The 16,615-nt window shown below is 59.6% G+C and overlaps 5 gene segments (V, D, J or C); all 5 read right to left on the bottom strand.

Annotated features, from left to right (window-relative positions):
* Positions 1-815: 815 nt before the first annotated feature.
* Positions 816-1,564, bottom strand: LOC103300368 (immunoglobulin lambda variable 3-9-like). The segment is given in 2 exon segments: positions 816-1,180; positions 1,519-1,564. Coding segments are annotated over 2 exon segments (411 nt in total).
* Positions 1,565-2,477: 913 nt separating this feature from the next.
* Positions 2,478-5,393, bottom strand: LOC103300369 (immunoglobulin lambda variable 3-25-like). The segment is given in 4 exon segments: positions 2,478-2,670; positions 3,184-3,212; positions 4,932-5,227; positions 5,348-5,393. Coding segments are annotated over 4 exon segments (564 nt in total).
* A 3,470-nt stretch (positions 5,394-8,863) lies between these two features.
* LOC129148226 (immunoglobulin lambda variable 4-3-like) lies at positions 8,864-9,356 on the bottom strand. The segment is given in 2 exon segments: positions 8,864-9,195; positions 9,311-9,356. Coding segments are annotated over 2 exon segments (378 nt in total).
* Positions 9,357-11,528: 2,172 nt separating this feature from the next.
* LOC129148225 (immunoglobulin lambda variable 3-9-like) lies at positions 11,529-12,282 on the bottom strand. The segment is given in 2 exon segments: positions 11,529-11,893; positions 12,233-12,282. Coding segments are annotated over 2 exon segments (411 nt in total).
* A 1,968-nt stretch (positions 12,283-14,250) lies between these two features.
* LOC129148224 (immunoglobulin lambda variable 3-25-like) lies at positions 14,251-15,277 on the bottom strand. The segment is given in 3 exon segments: positions 14,251-14,367; positions 14,731-15,080; positions 15,232-15,277. Coding segments are annotated over 3 exon segments (513 nt in total).
* Positions 15,278-16,615: the final 1,338 nt, after the last annotated feature.

The raw sequence follows: 16,615 nt of genomic DNA, 5'->3' as shown, positions 1-16,615 counted from the left end.
GGGCCACTCCTGCTGCCCAGTCCTCACCCTGAGCTGTGGGCTCCTGACCCCGTGGGAGGGGACCTGTTAGTACGTCCCGGGCGACCTGACCTCCATGGCAGGGTCTGTGCGGGGCAGTGAGGCCAACGTGCCCCTTTGTGAGAACAGCAGGGCCCCGTCCACAAACATCCCTTATCGTCAGCCCGCCCTCCAGGTCTCTGCGCACAGCACAGCGTCCTGCCCGGGAGGTTCATGGGAATGACCTTCCCACGGAGAAGGACACTCCCAGCAGCATTTATTTATTTATTTTTAAATATATTTTTTTCTTGATTTTAGAGATGGAGGGAGAGGGAGTGAGAGATAGAAACATCAATGATGAGAGAGAATCATTAATTGGCCGCCTCCTGCACAGCCCTCCTGGGATTGAGCCCACAAACCAGTCACATGCCCTTGAGCAGAATCGGATCCGGGAGCCCTTGTCTGCAGGCCATTGCTCTACCCACTGAGCCACACCAGGGAGGGGCAGCAATGTTTATTTAAAGTCCAAAGGCCCATTGTCATCCTGACACTGCGGGTGGTGAATGTGCTGGGAGCCCAGGTCCCTGTGAACTGGGGTTCTATTGGACACGGTGGGGTCGCTGTGGAGCTGAGGTGGCTGCTGTTACAGACGTTCCCTCTCACGGTGTCCAGGCCCCTCCCGGGGCAGGTCGATGCCCCCACACTCCCCATGGCCTCCTGCTCCTGGACAGGACCCGGGGTGACGGGGCTCCACGTGGGATCGTCCAAAGGGGCCTGAAGCTGCCCTGCTCTCGCTCCTCACAGGCGGGCAGCCGAGCTCAGGGCTGGAGGAGAGGGTGACACGGGGAGGTTTCTGTCCCACTTCCCCATCTGCCTGTGTCACTGTGAGCATCATCACCATCCCACACCTGACAGTAATAGTCGGCCTCGTCCTGGGCCTGGGCCCCGCTGATGGTCAGGGTGGCCGTGTTCCCCGAGTTGGAGCCTGAGAATCGGTCAGGGATCCCTGAGGGCCGGTTGCTATCCCTATAGATGACCAGCACGGGGGCCTGGCCGGGCTTCTGCTGGTACCAGTAAGCATTTTTACTTCCAATGCTGTTTCCCCCACACGTGAGCCTGGCCGTCTGTCCCAGGTTCACCGACACCGAGGGCGGCTGCGTCAGCTCGTAGGAGGCCACAGAGGCTGCAGGAGGAAGAGGAGGCAGCAAGGTGAGGGCCCATTCCCAGGACCCCCTGCCGGCCCCGCCTGCCTGAGCCCCAGGGATTCCCAGGCCCCAGGGCGCCCCTCGCATCCCCCTCAGCCAGGTGGCCTGGGGCTCCCGGGGATGCAGCCTCTGAGCAAGGAGCCCTCCCCTTTCTGCTTCAGGGGAGCCCTCAGAGGCCATGAGCACAGGGGGATGAACCCCCAGCCCTGAGCCAGCAGCGGGGCCTGAGCCTCCTGCCCCCCAGGCAGCGCCCCTGAGCTCAGAGTCAGCCAGGCTGCTCCAGCCCCTGGGGCTGGAGGGGGGAGCCGGGCAGCACCTGTGCAGAGAGCCAGGAGGCCGAGGAGGAGAGGGGTCCAGGCCATGGTGGGCGCCCTGACTCTGCTCCCTGAGGCCCAGGCTGCAGGGTCCCTCCCAGGCCTCTCTTATCCCCTTGGAGACAGCTGGGGGGCATGCAAATCAGCCAGGCCCAGGGGCTGCTGGGAGCTTGTGGGCTCTGAGGAGGGCTCAGCCCAGGGACACAGGGAGGAGGGGCAGCCCCTGCAGCCCCGCCCTCGCCCAGGGGATTCTGGGTTATTCTGGAGCCATCCTGTGGGGGGTCATCTGCACTTAGATGGTTCCTGGCCTCAGGCCTGCGCTGGCCTGGCCGCAGCAGAGCTCAGAGGGGAGGGCTGTGTGCGGGTGTGAGCCCGGGAGAGAAGGTCCCTGGAGAGGTGAGCGCCTGAGCCTGAGGTCCGTGCAGGGGCCGCCCCAGGCCCCGTGTGTGCGCATCGGAACCGGAACACGTGCCCCCCTGGCTAAGGGCACCTGGGGTTCTAGCAGCCACTGAGGGGCTGTCCGTGTCTGTGCTTGGTGAGCGCTCAGGGCAGGTCCTAGAGGCTGGGCCTCAGTGTCCCCTGTGCCTGGTGCCCGGGCAGACCCAGGGCTGGAGGGAGGTGTGGCCGCTGGGGAGGGGGAGCAGGAAGGGGGTGCAGGTGGCTGGAGGGGAATGAAGGGCCTGGACCTGAGCTGGAGAAACGGGCAAATCCCACAGGAACCCGGGGGCAGACACAGCCAGAAGGGCCAGCAGTGCCCAAGGCGAGGCTGCAGGAACCCCTGCTCTGTCTGCAGGTGGGAGGGGGGGTGAGTCCTCCCTGTGAAGGTTGGAATCCCTCAGGCCAGGCCCTCCCAGGAGCCAGGAGGCTGGAGGCGGTCTGTGCTGCCCCCTGGTGGCCGCTGCTCTGTGGCTGCTGGAGGGGCAGGTGTCCTGTGTCCAGGTGTAGATGCTGAGCCTCCTGCTCAGGGGGAGACTCCCTGATCCCTGAGCTGCTGGTCCCAGGGGAGGGTGGCTGTTCTGTCTATGGCCACGGCCTGTCTCAGGACCAGGCGCCAGAGGCTCAGGTCGCCCAGGAAGGAGGAAGGGGTGCATTTGGAGGATGGGGGTCGGGCCCCCCCTGAAGCATCACTGCTCATATCCCTGGGGTGGCGGGTTCTGGGGTGGGACTGGGGGACACAGGACTGAAGGACTGACTCTCACTGGTGCTGGCCGCTGGTGCAGGTCACAGCAGCACAGGGGCTGGGTCAGCCGGGGTCACGGCTCTCAGAGTCGGTGTGTCTGAGAGAGTTTTCCTTCCCCTTCTTCATTGAAAGACACTTTCACTGGTGAAGACACGGAAGTGGGCGGCGTTTTGTGGTTTTGTTTCTGCTTTTAGGTTTCTCAGGGCGTCGCTCCACTCTCTCCTCGTCTGCCCTGTTTTCAAGGAGGGACCTGCTCGGATGTCCGGGTTCCTCTCTGTGGAACGTGTCCTTCTCCCTGACACTGTTTGGGTTTTCTCTTCTGTGCTGGTTTTAAGGGATTTGATCAGGATTGTGCTGGTGTTTTCTGTGTGTGTGTGTGTGTGTGTGTGTGTGTGTGTGTTTGGGGCTTGTCAGAGTTCTTGGGTCTGTGGGATCCTGGGTTTCATGGACTTTAGAATCTCTCTGAGGAGAATTTATTTCCTCAAACATTTTCCTACCTCCCCCGAATCTCTTGTGCTTCAAAGTCAGCAATCACATGCACATTAGGCTCCTTGACGTCGTCCTGCAGCCCACAGAGGCCTGTGTTAGTGATCTCAGTGTCTTGTTTTGTCGCTGGTTTTGTCTCTTGTCTATGGATTCTCTTCCATGTCACCAACTGACTGATCTCCTTTCTGGTGACCCACCTTCTGTCAACCCCTCACGTGTGATTTTCTCTCAGACACTGTGGTTTTCACTTGTACCCATTGAGCTGGGAGCTGTTTTTTGTCTCCCTTATCTGCAGTTACCATGTTCAGTCATTCTTTTCCCTCCTGAACAAATGGGATGTGGATTTTTGAAGTTCTTGTCTACAAAGTGCATCCTCTGTGAAATTTCGTGGCAAGGGTGATGGATTTATTTTTTATTTTTATTTTATTTTTGCTTATTATGGCTCATATTTTGATGTGACACCACATTTGGTGAATATTTCCGTGTTTAGTGAATAATACTTGTATCTATATAATATCTGTGTGTGTATATATAATGAGTTTGCTGTTCTAAGTCACACAGATTCAGTGACGTTAATGGAAACGCGTTGACCCTCAGCACCGGGGCTCACCCCCCTGGCGGGGCCCGAGCAGCGTGCCCCTTGTGCTCACTGCCCAGCGCTGAGGAAGCCCTTCCCCCCGTCAGCCTGGCGCCCTGAGGAGGAGCAGGTCCCTCTGACGGAGGGACGCGCGGCTCTGATCATGTGTGAGCTCCGCCCGGGCCTCCGGGCTCCTGGGCGGCTCTCTGTGGCCGTGGGAGCTGCTCTCCCAGGTGGAGCTGAGATCTCGTGGGTAACTGCAGGCCCTGGAGCCATGGGCGAGGGAGACTCGCCTGCAGCGGGGCTTTGGGGTGAGCCCTCGGGAAGGAAACGTGAGAGGCAAGACGAGGTGACCTGCCATGGGGTGGCAACCGAGGATCCGCGGGGAGGGCGTCCTGAGCTGAGGCAGAGACTCGGGACCTTGGCCTCAGGCGGTGCTGGGCCTGACCTCACTCTGAGAGGGGCATGGCCTTGGGGGAGGCAGCCCTTCCGGGGAGGGCACAGCTGGGAGCTGCCCGGTTCCAGCGGGGTGTGAGGTAGGTCAGCCCTGAGCAGGGACCCGGGTGGACTCCTCGGTGCCCACAGCTCAGGTTTGGTTGTTAGGAACCCAGGCTGCCAAGATCTGGGCTTCATGAGCTCAGATGTGCTGGGAGACCTGGGGAGACACTCCGACATGGGACAATGAGGGGCCCATTACCATGGGAAGGACAAGCAGGGTCCTTACCCCTGTCTGTATGTCTCCTGCTGTGTGTCCTTCCACCCAGGCCCTCTGTCTCCCACTCACACCCAGGCCCTCTGTCTCCCACTCACACCCAGGCCCTCTGTCTCCACTCACACCCAGGCCCTCTGTCTCCACTCACACCCAGGCCCTCTGTCTCCCACTCACACCCAGGCCCTCTGTCTCCCACTCACACCCAGGCCCTCTGTCTCCCACTCACACCCAGGTCCAGACACCATCAGGGCAGCCCTTTCCTGGCAGAGTGAACCCACTCTGTGCCACCCCTGCTGAGCGGCCTGAGGCGGGAGGAGGGGCGCCTGGGGAGCTGAGATGGGGCCCTGGGCCAGGCCTGCTCATGGCTTTGTCTACAGTCCCCTGGGGCTGGAGGAGCATGTGACACAGACCGGGACGTGGTTTTTGTCCCACTTCCCCATCTGCCTGTGTCACTGTGAGCATTACTATTGCTGTCCCATGACTGACAGTAATAGTCCGCCTCGTCCTCGGCCAGGACGTTGCTGATGGTCAGGGTATTTGTCTTCCCGGAGCTGGAGCCTTTGAATCGCTCAGGGATCCCTGAGGGCCGCTCACTATCCTTGTAAATGAGCGCCACGGGGGCCTGGCCGGGCTTCTGCTGGTGCCATGAAGTATATTTTTTATCCAGTAAATCTCCAGTGCAGGTGAGGCTGACTGTCTCTCCCGGGGCCACTGACAAGGAGTCCGACTGGGTCAGCTCATAGGAGGCCACAGAGCCTGTAAGAGAGGAGAGGGGGGTTGAGGTTGAGGCCCCATTACCTGTAGGTTCCACCCAGAGGCTGTGCCTGGAGGAGCTCAGTGTTGGAGCGGGTCCAGCTCAGGTCCTGGGGGCAGCACCTGTGCAGAGAGTGAGCAGGGGCAGCAGGAGAGGGGTCCAGGCCATGGCGGAGACGCCCCGGGTTCAGCCTCTGAGCCCACAGCTGGGCCTGTGGCCTCTGGGCCTCTCTTATGCTCTGAAGGGGCTCCTCATGCAAATCGCCTCCTCCCTGGGGGCCTCCATGACTGGCTCCAGCTGGGTGGGGAGCAGCTGGGCTGATGGGAATTCAAATAGGAGCCTCCCTCCCAGCCTGCCCCAGGTTCCCGGAGCTCTCCGTGGTGCTGAGGGAGACAGTGCTGACCCCTGACCCAGCCCCTGCACACACACCCCAGGCTGACATTTGACCTCCTCTGTGGGCTTGGGGAGAGCCCTGGGTCCTCCACTCTGATGATCAGATCGCCCATGTGGGCGGGTCGAGCTCATAGAGACAGTGGCCAGTGGTCCTGCTGCGCGTGAGAGGCAGGCTCCATGCTCAGACCCAGAGAGGTGGGTCAGGGGCCTGTCAGGTCACCTTTTTTCAGGTTCAAAAAATAGAATTTTGGGGACCCAGAGAGGCAAAAACAAAACTAAACAGAAACCTCTGATAACACCAGATGGATGCTTCAGGGATAGAGTAATTCTGCACAACCTCACAGAAGGAATATTTTGCTTAAAAAAAAAAAACTATTGAAAGAGAACAAGAAAACAGGTAACAAAGGCAACACATTTGCAAACGAAATACCCAATGGACACCTAGAGTTCAGAGAATAAAATAAACTCTCACAACCAAACAGGAAGAAGACAAAACACTACCAGGATCCATTTAGAACATGGGTCGTTGTCAAGAAGAACCATGTGGTGAAGAAGACATACTGATGGCAACAAGCACAGAAGAAGATGCCCATCCTTGGGCATTAGGGAAATGCCAATTAAATACCGTGAGATCTCAGGGCCCGCTTCTCAGATCGGCTTCAGTGAAAGAAGGGGTGACCCCCACTGCGGGCGAGGGTGTGGAGAACCGGGGTCACTCACATGTGGCTGCTGCTCATGGGAAATGGTACAGACAGTCGGGAAAGAGTGGGCAGCTGCTGAAAGTGCTCTACTTGTCACTGCCTCACACCCCCAAGGAACACTGGGCATTTGTTTCAGAGAAGTGACAACTTATCCTCACAGAGAAAGGACAGGAGGGTGTTCCTAACACCCGTGGGCATGACGTCCCCAGAGAACAGTGAGATGCCCTTGCTGGGTGGAGGGTCAGCAGACTCTGGTCCACCAGGACCATGGACTACGACTCGGCCATGAACAGGAAGGAGCTCAATGCAAGGACAGCTGGGAGGAATCTACAGGGGTTCGGGGAGGTGAAAAGTGCCCTCTCAGAGGCTACACACTCCGGGATTCTGTCTCTGATCCTACAGGCCATTTCTGAAATGCAGACTTTTAGAAATGAAGACGCAACTAGTGGAGCCAGGAGGTGAGGGCAGGGAAGGGCACCTTGAAGGAGAGGTGGGTGCTGTTATAAAGGTAAAATGTGGGAGACCCTAGTGGGAGAGAAGGTTGTTGTGTCTTCATGGTGTTGTGGGTCCATGAAGCTGCACGTGGGATAAAATCCCATAGAACCAAACACACACACACACACACACGCTAAGAACAGGAAAAGAGAGAAAATGAAAGGAAGAGTTAATGAAAAACAACAGCAAAGAGCATAAGGGAGAGAGAAATGGAAGAATTAAATGGAAAGTAACGAGACAGAGAGAGAGAGAGAGAGAGAGAGAGAGAGAGAAAGACAGAGCATGATGGAAGGTCCCTCCTCAGCTCCCTCTCACTCCGGCCCCGCCTCCCTGTCACTGTCAGCCACATCAGCTCCACCTCCCCTCCTGGGCAGGGTGTCACCTGCTGCATCTAGAGACTCTTCGAAGGCCACCTGCCACTCAAGCGTTTGTTTGTTTGTTTGTTTGTTTGTTTGTTTTTATTGATTTCAGAGAAGAAGGAAGTGGGAGAGAGATAGAAACATCAATGATGAGAGAGAATCATGGATCAGCTGCCTCCTGCACACCTCCTACTAGGGATCGAGCCCATAACCCAGGCCTGTGCCCTTGACAGGAATTGAACCCTGACCTCCTGGTTCATAGGTCGACACTCAAGCCACTGAGCCACACTGGTCTGCTATGTTTCTTTTTGAAACTGCTTTATTGAGTATAATTGATGCCACACTAGAACTTTTGATGCAAACTTGACTTTCTGGGCTCAGAATCACGGGGCCCCTCTGAAGCCAAAGCCACAGGTAAGGAACAGACAAAGAAAGGACAGTTCTCCCCATGGTCCATCCGTCCCTCTCCCACCAGGGCTGACATGATGCCCCTGAGACCCTGACCCTGTCACCCCGTGGCCACAGCAGAGGGTCCTGAGGGCCTCTCCGGGGCCCCATGTCGCCCTATGACCCGGGACGTGTGCAGGGGGCGCCTTCAGGGGCTGGTTCCCATCTCAGCACAGCAGGGACCACCTGCCTCTGCCCCTTCCCTCGCCGTCCTCACTGGCACAGGGCGTCCCTCTGTCTGTCCATTAGGCCACTGCTGACCCTCCCACGTTATGGGCAGCCAGGCCCCGGGAGGCCCTGGGTGAGTGTGGTCCACACTGGGGTTCGCATTGAACCCCGACTGTCCTCCCGGCCCCCTCCCTGCAGGGTGAGGGGTGGGACCCGCCCTGCAGAGGGACCCGTGGGGCTTGTGAGGGACGAAGTCACCACAGCCCTTTAGGGAACAGCCCTTCCCATGGGAGGGGGATGGGGATGGCCCTCCGACCATGTGGCTCTAGCTGCCTGGGCTGAGAGAGGTCACTGCGGGGTCAGCCTGATCCATCTCCTCCTGCTCCTCCTGCTCCCTGTCCATCCTCAGTGGCCGGGGTCCCACCCCGTCTCTCAAAGGCCTGGGCAGAGGGGGGGCCTGTCTGGGCCCCACAAGCGGAGGCTCTGGCGCAGCGGGAGGAGCCAGGCCCTGCTCCACGCTGGTCCTGCTCAGACCTCCCCCCAGGCCCCGCCTCCCTCCTGGGCCCCGCACTGCGCCCCCCACGGGGTCCGGGTCTCTGTCCTGCCTCCCTGAGGACCAGAGCTTCCTGCTCAGCCCCGTCCTGCCAGGGCCCTGCTTCCCTCCACGGAGCAGCACACGAAACAGCCCACGTCCAAGGTCACCTCTGCAGCCCCAGGTCTGTTCCTCCCTGAGCAGAGCCCGGACGGGAGCCCAGGCCCGGTGCCTCCTGGGAACCTGGTCAGCGCAGCCCCCCTCGCCCTCAGGGGCCTGGTGTGCGGGGTCTGGTGTGGGGGGTCCCAGCTTCCTGCCCACAGGCGAGGGGGGTCAGAATGTAAGTGTGGGCACAAGGACCTCAGTCATGGCCCCCGTTTGCTTCTCCCGTGGTGCCTTGGGGGGTGGGAGAGGGTGATGGGTTTTGACAGGAAGGAGTCAGCATCTCAGCATCTGGAGAGGGACAGGGAGCAGGTCCCCGAGTCCCCGGGGAGGAGCAGACAGAGGGAGGGAGGTTTTAGCCCCACTTCCCCTTTGTCTGTGTCACTGTGGTTGTCCGGATTGTCCACCAATGCTATAGCCCACTCCACAGTAATACTCGGTCTCGTCCTCAGACTGGAGGGGGGAGATGGTCAAATAGCGGTCGGCCCCGGAGCTGGAGCCCGAGAAGCGATCGGGGATCCCGTCCCCCTTGGTGTGGGTCCCGTTGCTGTAAAGTCGCATGATGAACCGAGGGGCCTGTCCTGCTCTCTGCTGATACCAGCCAATATTGTAGGTGCTGTGCTCCTGGCTCAGGGTGCAGGTGAGCTTGGCCGAGGCCCCCGGGGAGGCAGAGGCAGATGGGGGCTGGGTGAGCACAGGAGATGCACAGAGACCTGCGGACAGAAAACACAGAGCGATGCCCAGTGCACCCCGATGTGCAGGCGCCCCGAGGACTGAGCTTGGGGGGAGGATGGGGGGCAGGACCCCAGGGGCTGTGGCCGCTCTGACCTGTGGAGACGACGAGGGGCAGGAGGCAGAAGGGAAGCCAGGCCATGGTGGGAGGGTCCTGAGCGCTGCCCGCGGCTGCCCAGCTGGCCCTGGCCCTGCCAGCCCCTGTCTTATCCTCTCTGCCTGCAGCTCAGGGGGAGGAGCAGGGATGCAAATCTGTGGTCTGAGCCCAGCCAGGCTCTGTCCCAGATGCTGGCCCCGCCCTGAGCCCAGGGCCTCCTGCGGGGCCTCCCCTGAGGGCAGAGGGCAGGTGTGGGTTTCACTGCTCAGAGCTGGTTGGCCCATAGAAGGGTCTTCACAGGAGCTCAGTCCTGCTCTTTGCACTTGACACAGCCCAGGGGACTCTGACCTCTGAAGGCCCCAAACCAGGACCCACAGCGCCCCCTGGTGTCCCCAGGGTGAATGTCACCTCCCTGTGCAGCTGGTTCATCACCATGACTGCTTCTGAGAGCTCCCTGGAGGCTGACAGGTGGGGAGTGTGTCCCTGGGCCCTCACTCAGCATCACAGGAGCCCACACCATCCTCTGCTGGGGCCCAGCCTCTCCTCCCGGCCAATGAGGAGGGAGCGTCCTTGGGAGGTTAGTGATTTTCCCAGAATCCCCCAGACAGAGATGATGGGTCAAGACTCCAATGCAGGAGACTGACCTCAGAGCCTGGCCTTTCACCCCCTCCCTAATCTGCCCCTCCCAGGCTCCGGATCCCCTTCCTCCCCTCCCCACAAGGCCTCCTGAGCCCCCTGTCCCGCCCCCTTTTCCATATTCAGGAGGCCCATCCCCCTGGGTCTGGTCAGAAGAGAGCTCAGGTCCTCACAGTGTTAGAATCTGTGTTTCCCGGGGAAACACGGACTCTGTGTGGTCAGAGTTGGGGACTCTCCCTCTGCCGCCTCCATGGCCGACCACACAGGGTCACGTGTCAGCAGCATCTTGGGAATCACGTGATTGGTTGGGGTCTTTGAATGCATGTCCTCTTCCAACAGTGAGATCAGGATCCCTGTTCTAACGCGGTGAAGGCCATGAGGCTGGACCAGTGTCAGAATAGGAAAACCTTTAATTTGGTGAAACACAATCGACAGGACAACGATTTCCACCGAATGTCCTGCACAAACGTATGTGCTTTCAAACTTAGTCCTGAGGAGGGAGGATGTAACTAATTCACCCCAACGCTGGCGACGCTGCACATGGGGGTGAAGTGGGAGGCGCTGGGTGACTCCTGAGCACAGACAGAGGGACCCCCAGCCACTGCTCAGCGCTGGGTCTAAAGAGGGAACTGACATGAGCCCAGGGCCCTGCCTCAGACACGCCCCTGCTGCTCCCCGCTGAGGGGGCACCCGCTCCCCTCCCCCTTCCCACCCGATGCTGCCCCTCCTCACACCCACACCTCAGGGTCTCCCCAGGGCCCTGCGGGCCACTCCTGCTGCCCAGTCCTCACCCTGAGCTGTGGGCTCCTGACCCCGTGGGAGGGGACCTGTTAGTACGTCCCGGGCGCCCTGACCTCCATGGCAGGGTCTGTGCGGGGCAGTGAGGCCAACGTGCCCCTTTGTGAGAACAGCAGGTCCCCGTCCACAAACATCCCTTATCGTCAGCCTGCCCTCCAGGTCTCTGCGCACAGCACAGCGTCCTGCCCGGGAGGTTCATGGGAATGACCTTCCCACGGAGAAGGACACTCCCAGCATTTATTTATTTATTTATTTATTTATTTTTAAAATATATTTTTATTGGGTTTAGAGATGGAAGGAGAGGGAGTGAGAGATAGAACAATGATGAGAGAGAATGAATTGGCTGCCTCCTGCCCTGCCCTCCTGGGATTGAGCCCACAAACCAGTCACATGCCCTTGAGCAGAATCGAACCCAGGACCCTTCAGTCTGGAGGCTGTCACTCTACCCACTGAGCCACACCAGGGAGGGGCAGCAATGTTTATTTAAAGTCCAAAGGCCCATTGTCACCCTGACACTGCGGGTGGTGAATGTGCTGGGAGCCCAGGTCCCTGTGAACTGGGGTTCTATTGGACACGGTGGGGTCGCTGTGGAGCTGAGGTGGCTGCTGTTACAGACGTTCCCTCTCACGGTGTCCAGGCCCCTCCCGGGGCAGGTCCGATGCCCCCACACTCCCCATGGCCTCCTGCTCCTGGACAGGACCCGGGGTGACAGGGCTCCACGTGGGATCGTCCAAAGGGCCGGAAAGTGCCCTGCTCTCGCTCCTCACAGACAGGCAGCTGAGCTCAGAGCTGGAGGAGAGGGTGACACGGGGAGGTTTCTGTCCCACTTCCCCATCTGCCTGTGTCACTGTGAGCATCATTACCATCCCACACCTGACAGTAATAGTCGGCCTCGTCCTGGGCCTGGGCCCCGCTGATGGTCAGGGTGGCCGTGTTCCCCGAGTTGGAGCCTGAGAATCGGTCAGGGATCCCTGAGGGCCGGTTGCTATCCCTATAGATGACCAGCACGGGGGCCTGGCCGGGCTTCTGCTGGTACCAGTGAGTGTATTTATTTCCGATATTGTTTCCCCCACACGTGAGGCTGGCCGTCTGTCCCAGGTTCACCGACACCAAGGGCGGCTGCGTCAGCTCGTAGGAGGCCACAGAGGCTGCAGGAGGAAGAGGAGGCAGCAAGGTGAGGGCCCATTCCCAGGAACCCCTGCCAGCCCCGCCTGCCTGATCCCCAGGGATTCCCAGGCTCCAGGGCGCCCCTTGCATCCCCCTCAGCCAGGAGGCCTGGGGCTCCCAGGGATGCAGCCTCTGAGCACGGAGCGATTCCCTTTCTGCTGCAGGGGAGCCCTCAGAGCCCGTGAGCACAGGGGGATGAACCCCCAGCCCTGAGCCAGCAGGGGGGCCTGAGCCTTCTGCCCCCCAGGCAGCACCCCTGAGCTCAGAGTCAGCCAGGCTGCTCCAGGCCCTGGGGCTGGGAGGGTGGAGCAGGGCAGCACCTGTGCAGAGAGCCAGGAGGCCGAGGAGGAGAGGGGTCCAGGCCATGGTGGGCGCCTGATTCTGCTCCCTGAGGCCCAGGCTGCAGGGTCCCTCCCAGGCCTCTCTTATCCCCTTGGAGACAGCTGGGGGACATGCAAATCAGCCAGGCCCAGGGACTGCTGGGAGCTTGTAGGCTCTGAGGAGGGCTCAGCCCAGGGACACAAGGAGGAGGGCAGCCCCTGAAGCCCCGCCCTCGCCCAGGGGATTCTGGGTTATTCTGGAGCCATCCTGTGGGGGGTCATCTGCACTTAGATGGTTCCTGGCCTCGGGCCTGCGCTGGCCTGGCCTCAGCAGAGCTCAGAGGGGAGGGCTGTTTGCGGGTGTGAGCCTGGGAGAGAAGGACCCTGGAGAGGTAAGCGTCTGAGCCTGAGGTCCGTGCAGGGACCGCCCCAGGCCCCGTGTGTGCGCATCGGAACCGGAACATGGGGCCCCCTGGCTAAGGGCACCTGGGGTTCTAGCAGCCACTGAGGGGCTGTCCGTGTCTGTGCTTGGTGAGCGCTCAGGGCAGGTCCTAGAGGCTGGGCCTCAGTGTCCCCTGTGCCTGGTGCCCGGGCAGACCCAGGGCTGGAGGAAAGTGTGGCCACTGGGGAGAGGGAGCAGGAAGGGGGTGCAGGTGGCTGGAGGGGAATGAAGGGCCTGGACCTGAGCTGGAGAAACGGGCAAATCCCACAGGAACCCGGGGGGACACAGCCAGAAGGTCCAGCAGTGCCCAAGGCGATGCTGCAGGACCCCTGCTCTGTCTGCAGGTGGGAGGGTGGGGTGAGTCCTCCCTGTGAAGGTTGGAACCCCTCAGGCCAGGCCCTCCCAGCAGCCAGGAGGCTGGAGGCGGTCTGTGCTGCCCCCTGGTGGCCGCTGCTCTCTGGCTGCTGGAGGGGCAGGTGTCCTGTGTCCAGGTGTAGATGCTGAGCCTCCTGCTCAGGGGGAGACTCCCTGATCCCTGAGCTGCTGGTCACAGGGAGGGTGGCCGTTCTGTTTATGGCCACGGCCTGTCTCAGGACCAGGCGCCAGAGGTGCAGGTCGCCCAGGAAGGAGGAAGGGGTGCATTTGGAGGATGGGGGTCGGGTCCCCCCTGAAGCATCATTGCTCATATCCCTGGGGTGGGGGGTTCTGGGGTGGGACTGGGGGACACAGGACTGAAGGACTGACTCTCACTGGTGCTGGCCGCTGGTGCAGGTCACAATAGGGCAGTTACCCTGTCCAGTGTGGCTCAGTGACGTAGAGCATCGGCCGGTGGACTGAAGTGTCACAGATTTGATTCTGGTCAAGGGCATGTACCTTGGTTGCAGGCTCAGTACCCAGCACTGGCCCATGGGGGGTGTCACTCAGCTGGGCTTCTTTCCCACCAACTTTTTCTCTTGCGAAGGAACAAAGCAGCCTGGATGTGCACAGGGCCTGGCCTCTGGGACCGGGTGTGAGAGCTGGAGCAGCAGCAGCCATCTTGAAGTCTGTCTGCTACAGGAATGGAGGTAGAGCCCCATCGTAGGGAGAGTGGGTCAGAAAGTGGGGAGATCCGGGGCCTCAGGGGATGTGGGAGCATCTGGAGACCCACCGTCTAACTCCAGACTCACTGTTGCAGGAGAAACACAGGCTCCTGTCTGTTCTTGCCTCCGCATGTCATGTGTGTGTTTTGCATCTAAGAGTTCCTGGCAAATGAGGGAAATAATGAGCACAAGCCAATCCGTTAGTCAATGAATAATGATAGGGAAATAAGTGAGCAGTTGTGGTGTGTTCAGGTAATTAGTAGGGACAGGACACCAATGACACCCAGGGACGGTGTGCTGAGAGGCGGGGGGGCCTCTCTGGAGGGGACCTCGGAGCTGCCATCGGGAGGGGAGATGGAACCAGTGGCAGGAGGTGAGTTTGGGGAGCAGAGTCAGTGCACTTGGGGAGGGTCTGGTTTGTCTGAGGATGAAGGATAGTGAGAGACTCAGGTGTCTGTGATTTCAAACTCGTTTAGTTCCAATGTGATGTGTTCACCTCAGAGCTTTGGGGGCAGGAGTGATGTGTTATCAGGCACCGTAAGGGGGATTTCCAGGTCATCAGTTGGGTTCTTTGGCAGCTGCGTAGCACCTCGAGGGGCCTCCAGGAAATGCTGCTGGGATGGCGGCAGGGACAGGGACAGGGACAGGGACAGGGACATGGACAGGTTTGACATGGGTGAGCCCGTTGGGTGAAGAATTGACCCAGTGATCACCGTATGGAAATGTGGGGACAATGGCCATGCATGGATATCGCCTTCTGCCTGTCCTTCCACCCAGGCCCTCTGTCCCCAGGTCACCCCGAGGCCCAGAAAACAAAAGGGCAGCCCTTTCCTGGCAGAGTGAACCCACTCTGTGCCACCCCTGCTGAGCGGCCTGAGGCGGGAGGAGGGGCGCCTGGGGAGCTGAGATGGGGCCCTGGGCCAGGCCTGCTCATGGCTTTGTCTCCAGTCTCCTGGGGCTGGAGGAACGTGTGACACAGATGGGGACGGGATTTTTGTCCCACTTCCCCATCTGCTTGTGTCACTGTACGGAATGCCATCGCTGTCCCATGACTGACAGTGATAGTCGGCCTCGTCCTCAGCCCTGGCCCCGCTGATGGTCAGGGTGACCGTGTTCCCCGAGTTGGAGCCTGAGAACCGGTCAGGGATCCCTGAGGGCCGCTCACTATACTTATAAATGATCAGCTCGGGGGCCTGGCCCGGCTTCTGTTGGAACCAAGATGCGTATTTTTTCCCTAGTAAATCTCCGGAGCACGTAATCTTGACCGTCTCTCCCGGGGCCACTGACACGGAGGGTGGCTGGGTCAGCTCGTAGGAGACCACTGGGCCTGTAAGAGAGGAGTGGGGGGGGCTTGAGGATAAAGGATCCATTTCCAGGGGGTCCCACCCTGAGGCTGAGCTCAGGCTGTGGAGCAGGACCAGCTGAGGGTCCTGTGGGGGCTGAGCCTGCAGGCAGGACGGGGTGGGGGTGAGACGCACCTGTGCAGAGAGAGAGGAGGGGGAGCAGGACAAGGGTCCAGGCCATGGTAGGACTGCCCTGCGCTCTGCCTTCGAGTCTCAGCTGGGAAGGGAGCCTCAGGGTCTCTCTTATCCTCTGGAAGGGGGCAGGGATCTTCATGCAAATCAACTTCCTTCTTTCTTGGGGCTGTTGGTCACACACCCCTGCTGAGTAGAAAGGGCTCAGCCTTGGCCTGGGCCTGATTCACAAGGTTACCCACCCCCCAACCTCCAGCTCTCTGTGGTGTTGAGTGAGGCAGGGCTGACCCCTGACCCAGCACCTGCCAGCACACCTCAGGCTGAGTCCTGGGCCTCCTCTCTGGTGAGGAGGTCACCCACAGGGGTTGGGGGCAGCGAGTGCCTGGAGCAGGGGCTTGTAGGGACAGTGGTCACACTGGTGTGAATGAGGCCGGGCGTTCCTGGTTCACATACAGAGAAATTGCTCCTGTTTCTCTCAGGCAATCCCCGCCCACTTTTTTTTTTTTTTTTTTTTTAGGAAGAAAGCAGGGGAAATCTTTGGCATCTAGGGCTAGGCAAGAATTTCTTAAAAATATTGTTTTTATTGATTTCAGAGAGGAAGGGAGAGGGAGAGATAGAGATAGAAACATCGATGATGAGAGAGAATCATGGATCGGCTGCCTCCTGCACACCCCACACTGGGGATGAAGCCCGCAACCCAGGCGTGTGTCCTTGACCGGAATCGAACCTGGGACCCTTCAATCTGCAGGCCAACGCTCTATCCACTGTGCCAACGCGGGTAGGGCTAGGCAAGAATTTTTTAAAAATATATATTTTATTGATTTTTTACAGAGGGGAAGGGAGAAAGATAGAGAGTTAGAAACATCGATCAGCTGCCTCCTGCACGCTCCCCACTGGGGATGTGCCTGCAACCAAGGTACATGCCCTTGACAGGAATTGAACCTGGGACCCTTTAGTCCGAAGGCTTACGCTCTATCCACTGAGCCAAACTGGTTTCGGCAAGAATTTTTTGATGATGCCAGAAGCATGATTTGTTTAAGGAAAGATTAATACATTGAACCTCATCAAAATATCTTTTGCTTTACAAATATTTCTAAAGAGGATGAACACCCCTCCCCCCCCCCTCCCCCCCAGCAAGTAAGGGAGAGAAAATCCCTGCAAACCACCTCCCCAGTGACTGACTGGTGCACAGGGGGGCCGAGGGTAGGGTGTGGGGGGGGGGGAGAAGTGAAATGGGACAGACATGCTGGACAGAGTTCGGCAGCTTCTTACAGACTAAAGCCGCAGTGGGCACAGGCCCAGCAGCTGTGCGCTGGGGCGTTTATTCCAGACAAGGGACAACTTGTTCCCAGAGAAACGATGCACAAAGGTTCATGGTGCCCGTGGG

This window comes from Eptesicus fuscus, chromosome 23, assembly GCF_027574615.1.
Source record: "Eptesicus fuscus isolate TK198812 chromosome 23, DD_ASM_mEF_20220401, whole genome shotgun sequence".
Lineage (NCBI taxonomy): Eukaryota > Metazoa > Chordata > Mammalia > Chiroptera > Vespertilionidae > Eptesicus > Eptesicus fuscus.
Note: the sequence above shows the minus strand (reverse complement) of the source record. Positions and strands in the feature narration are given on the sequence as shown.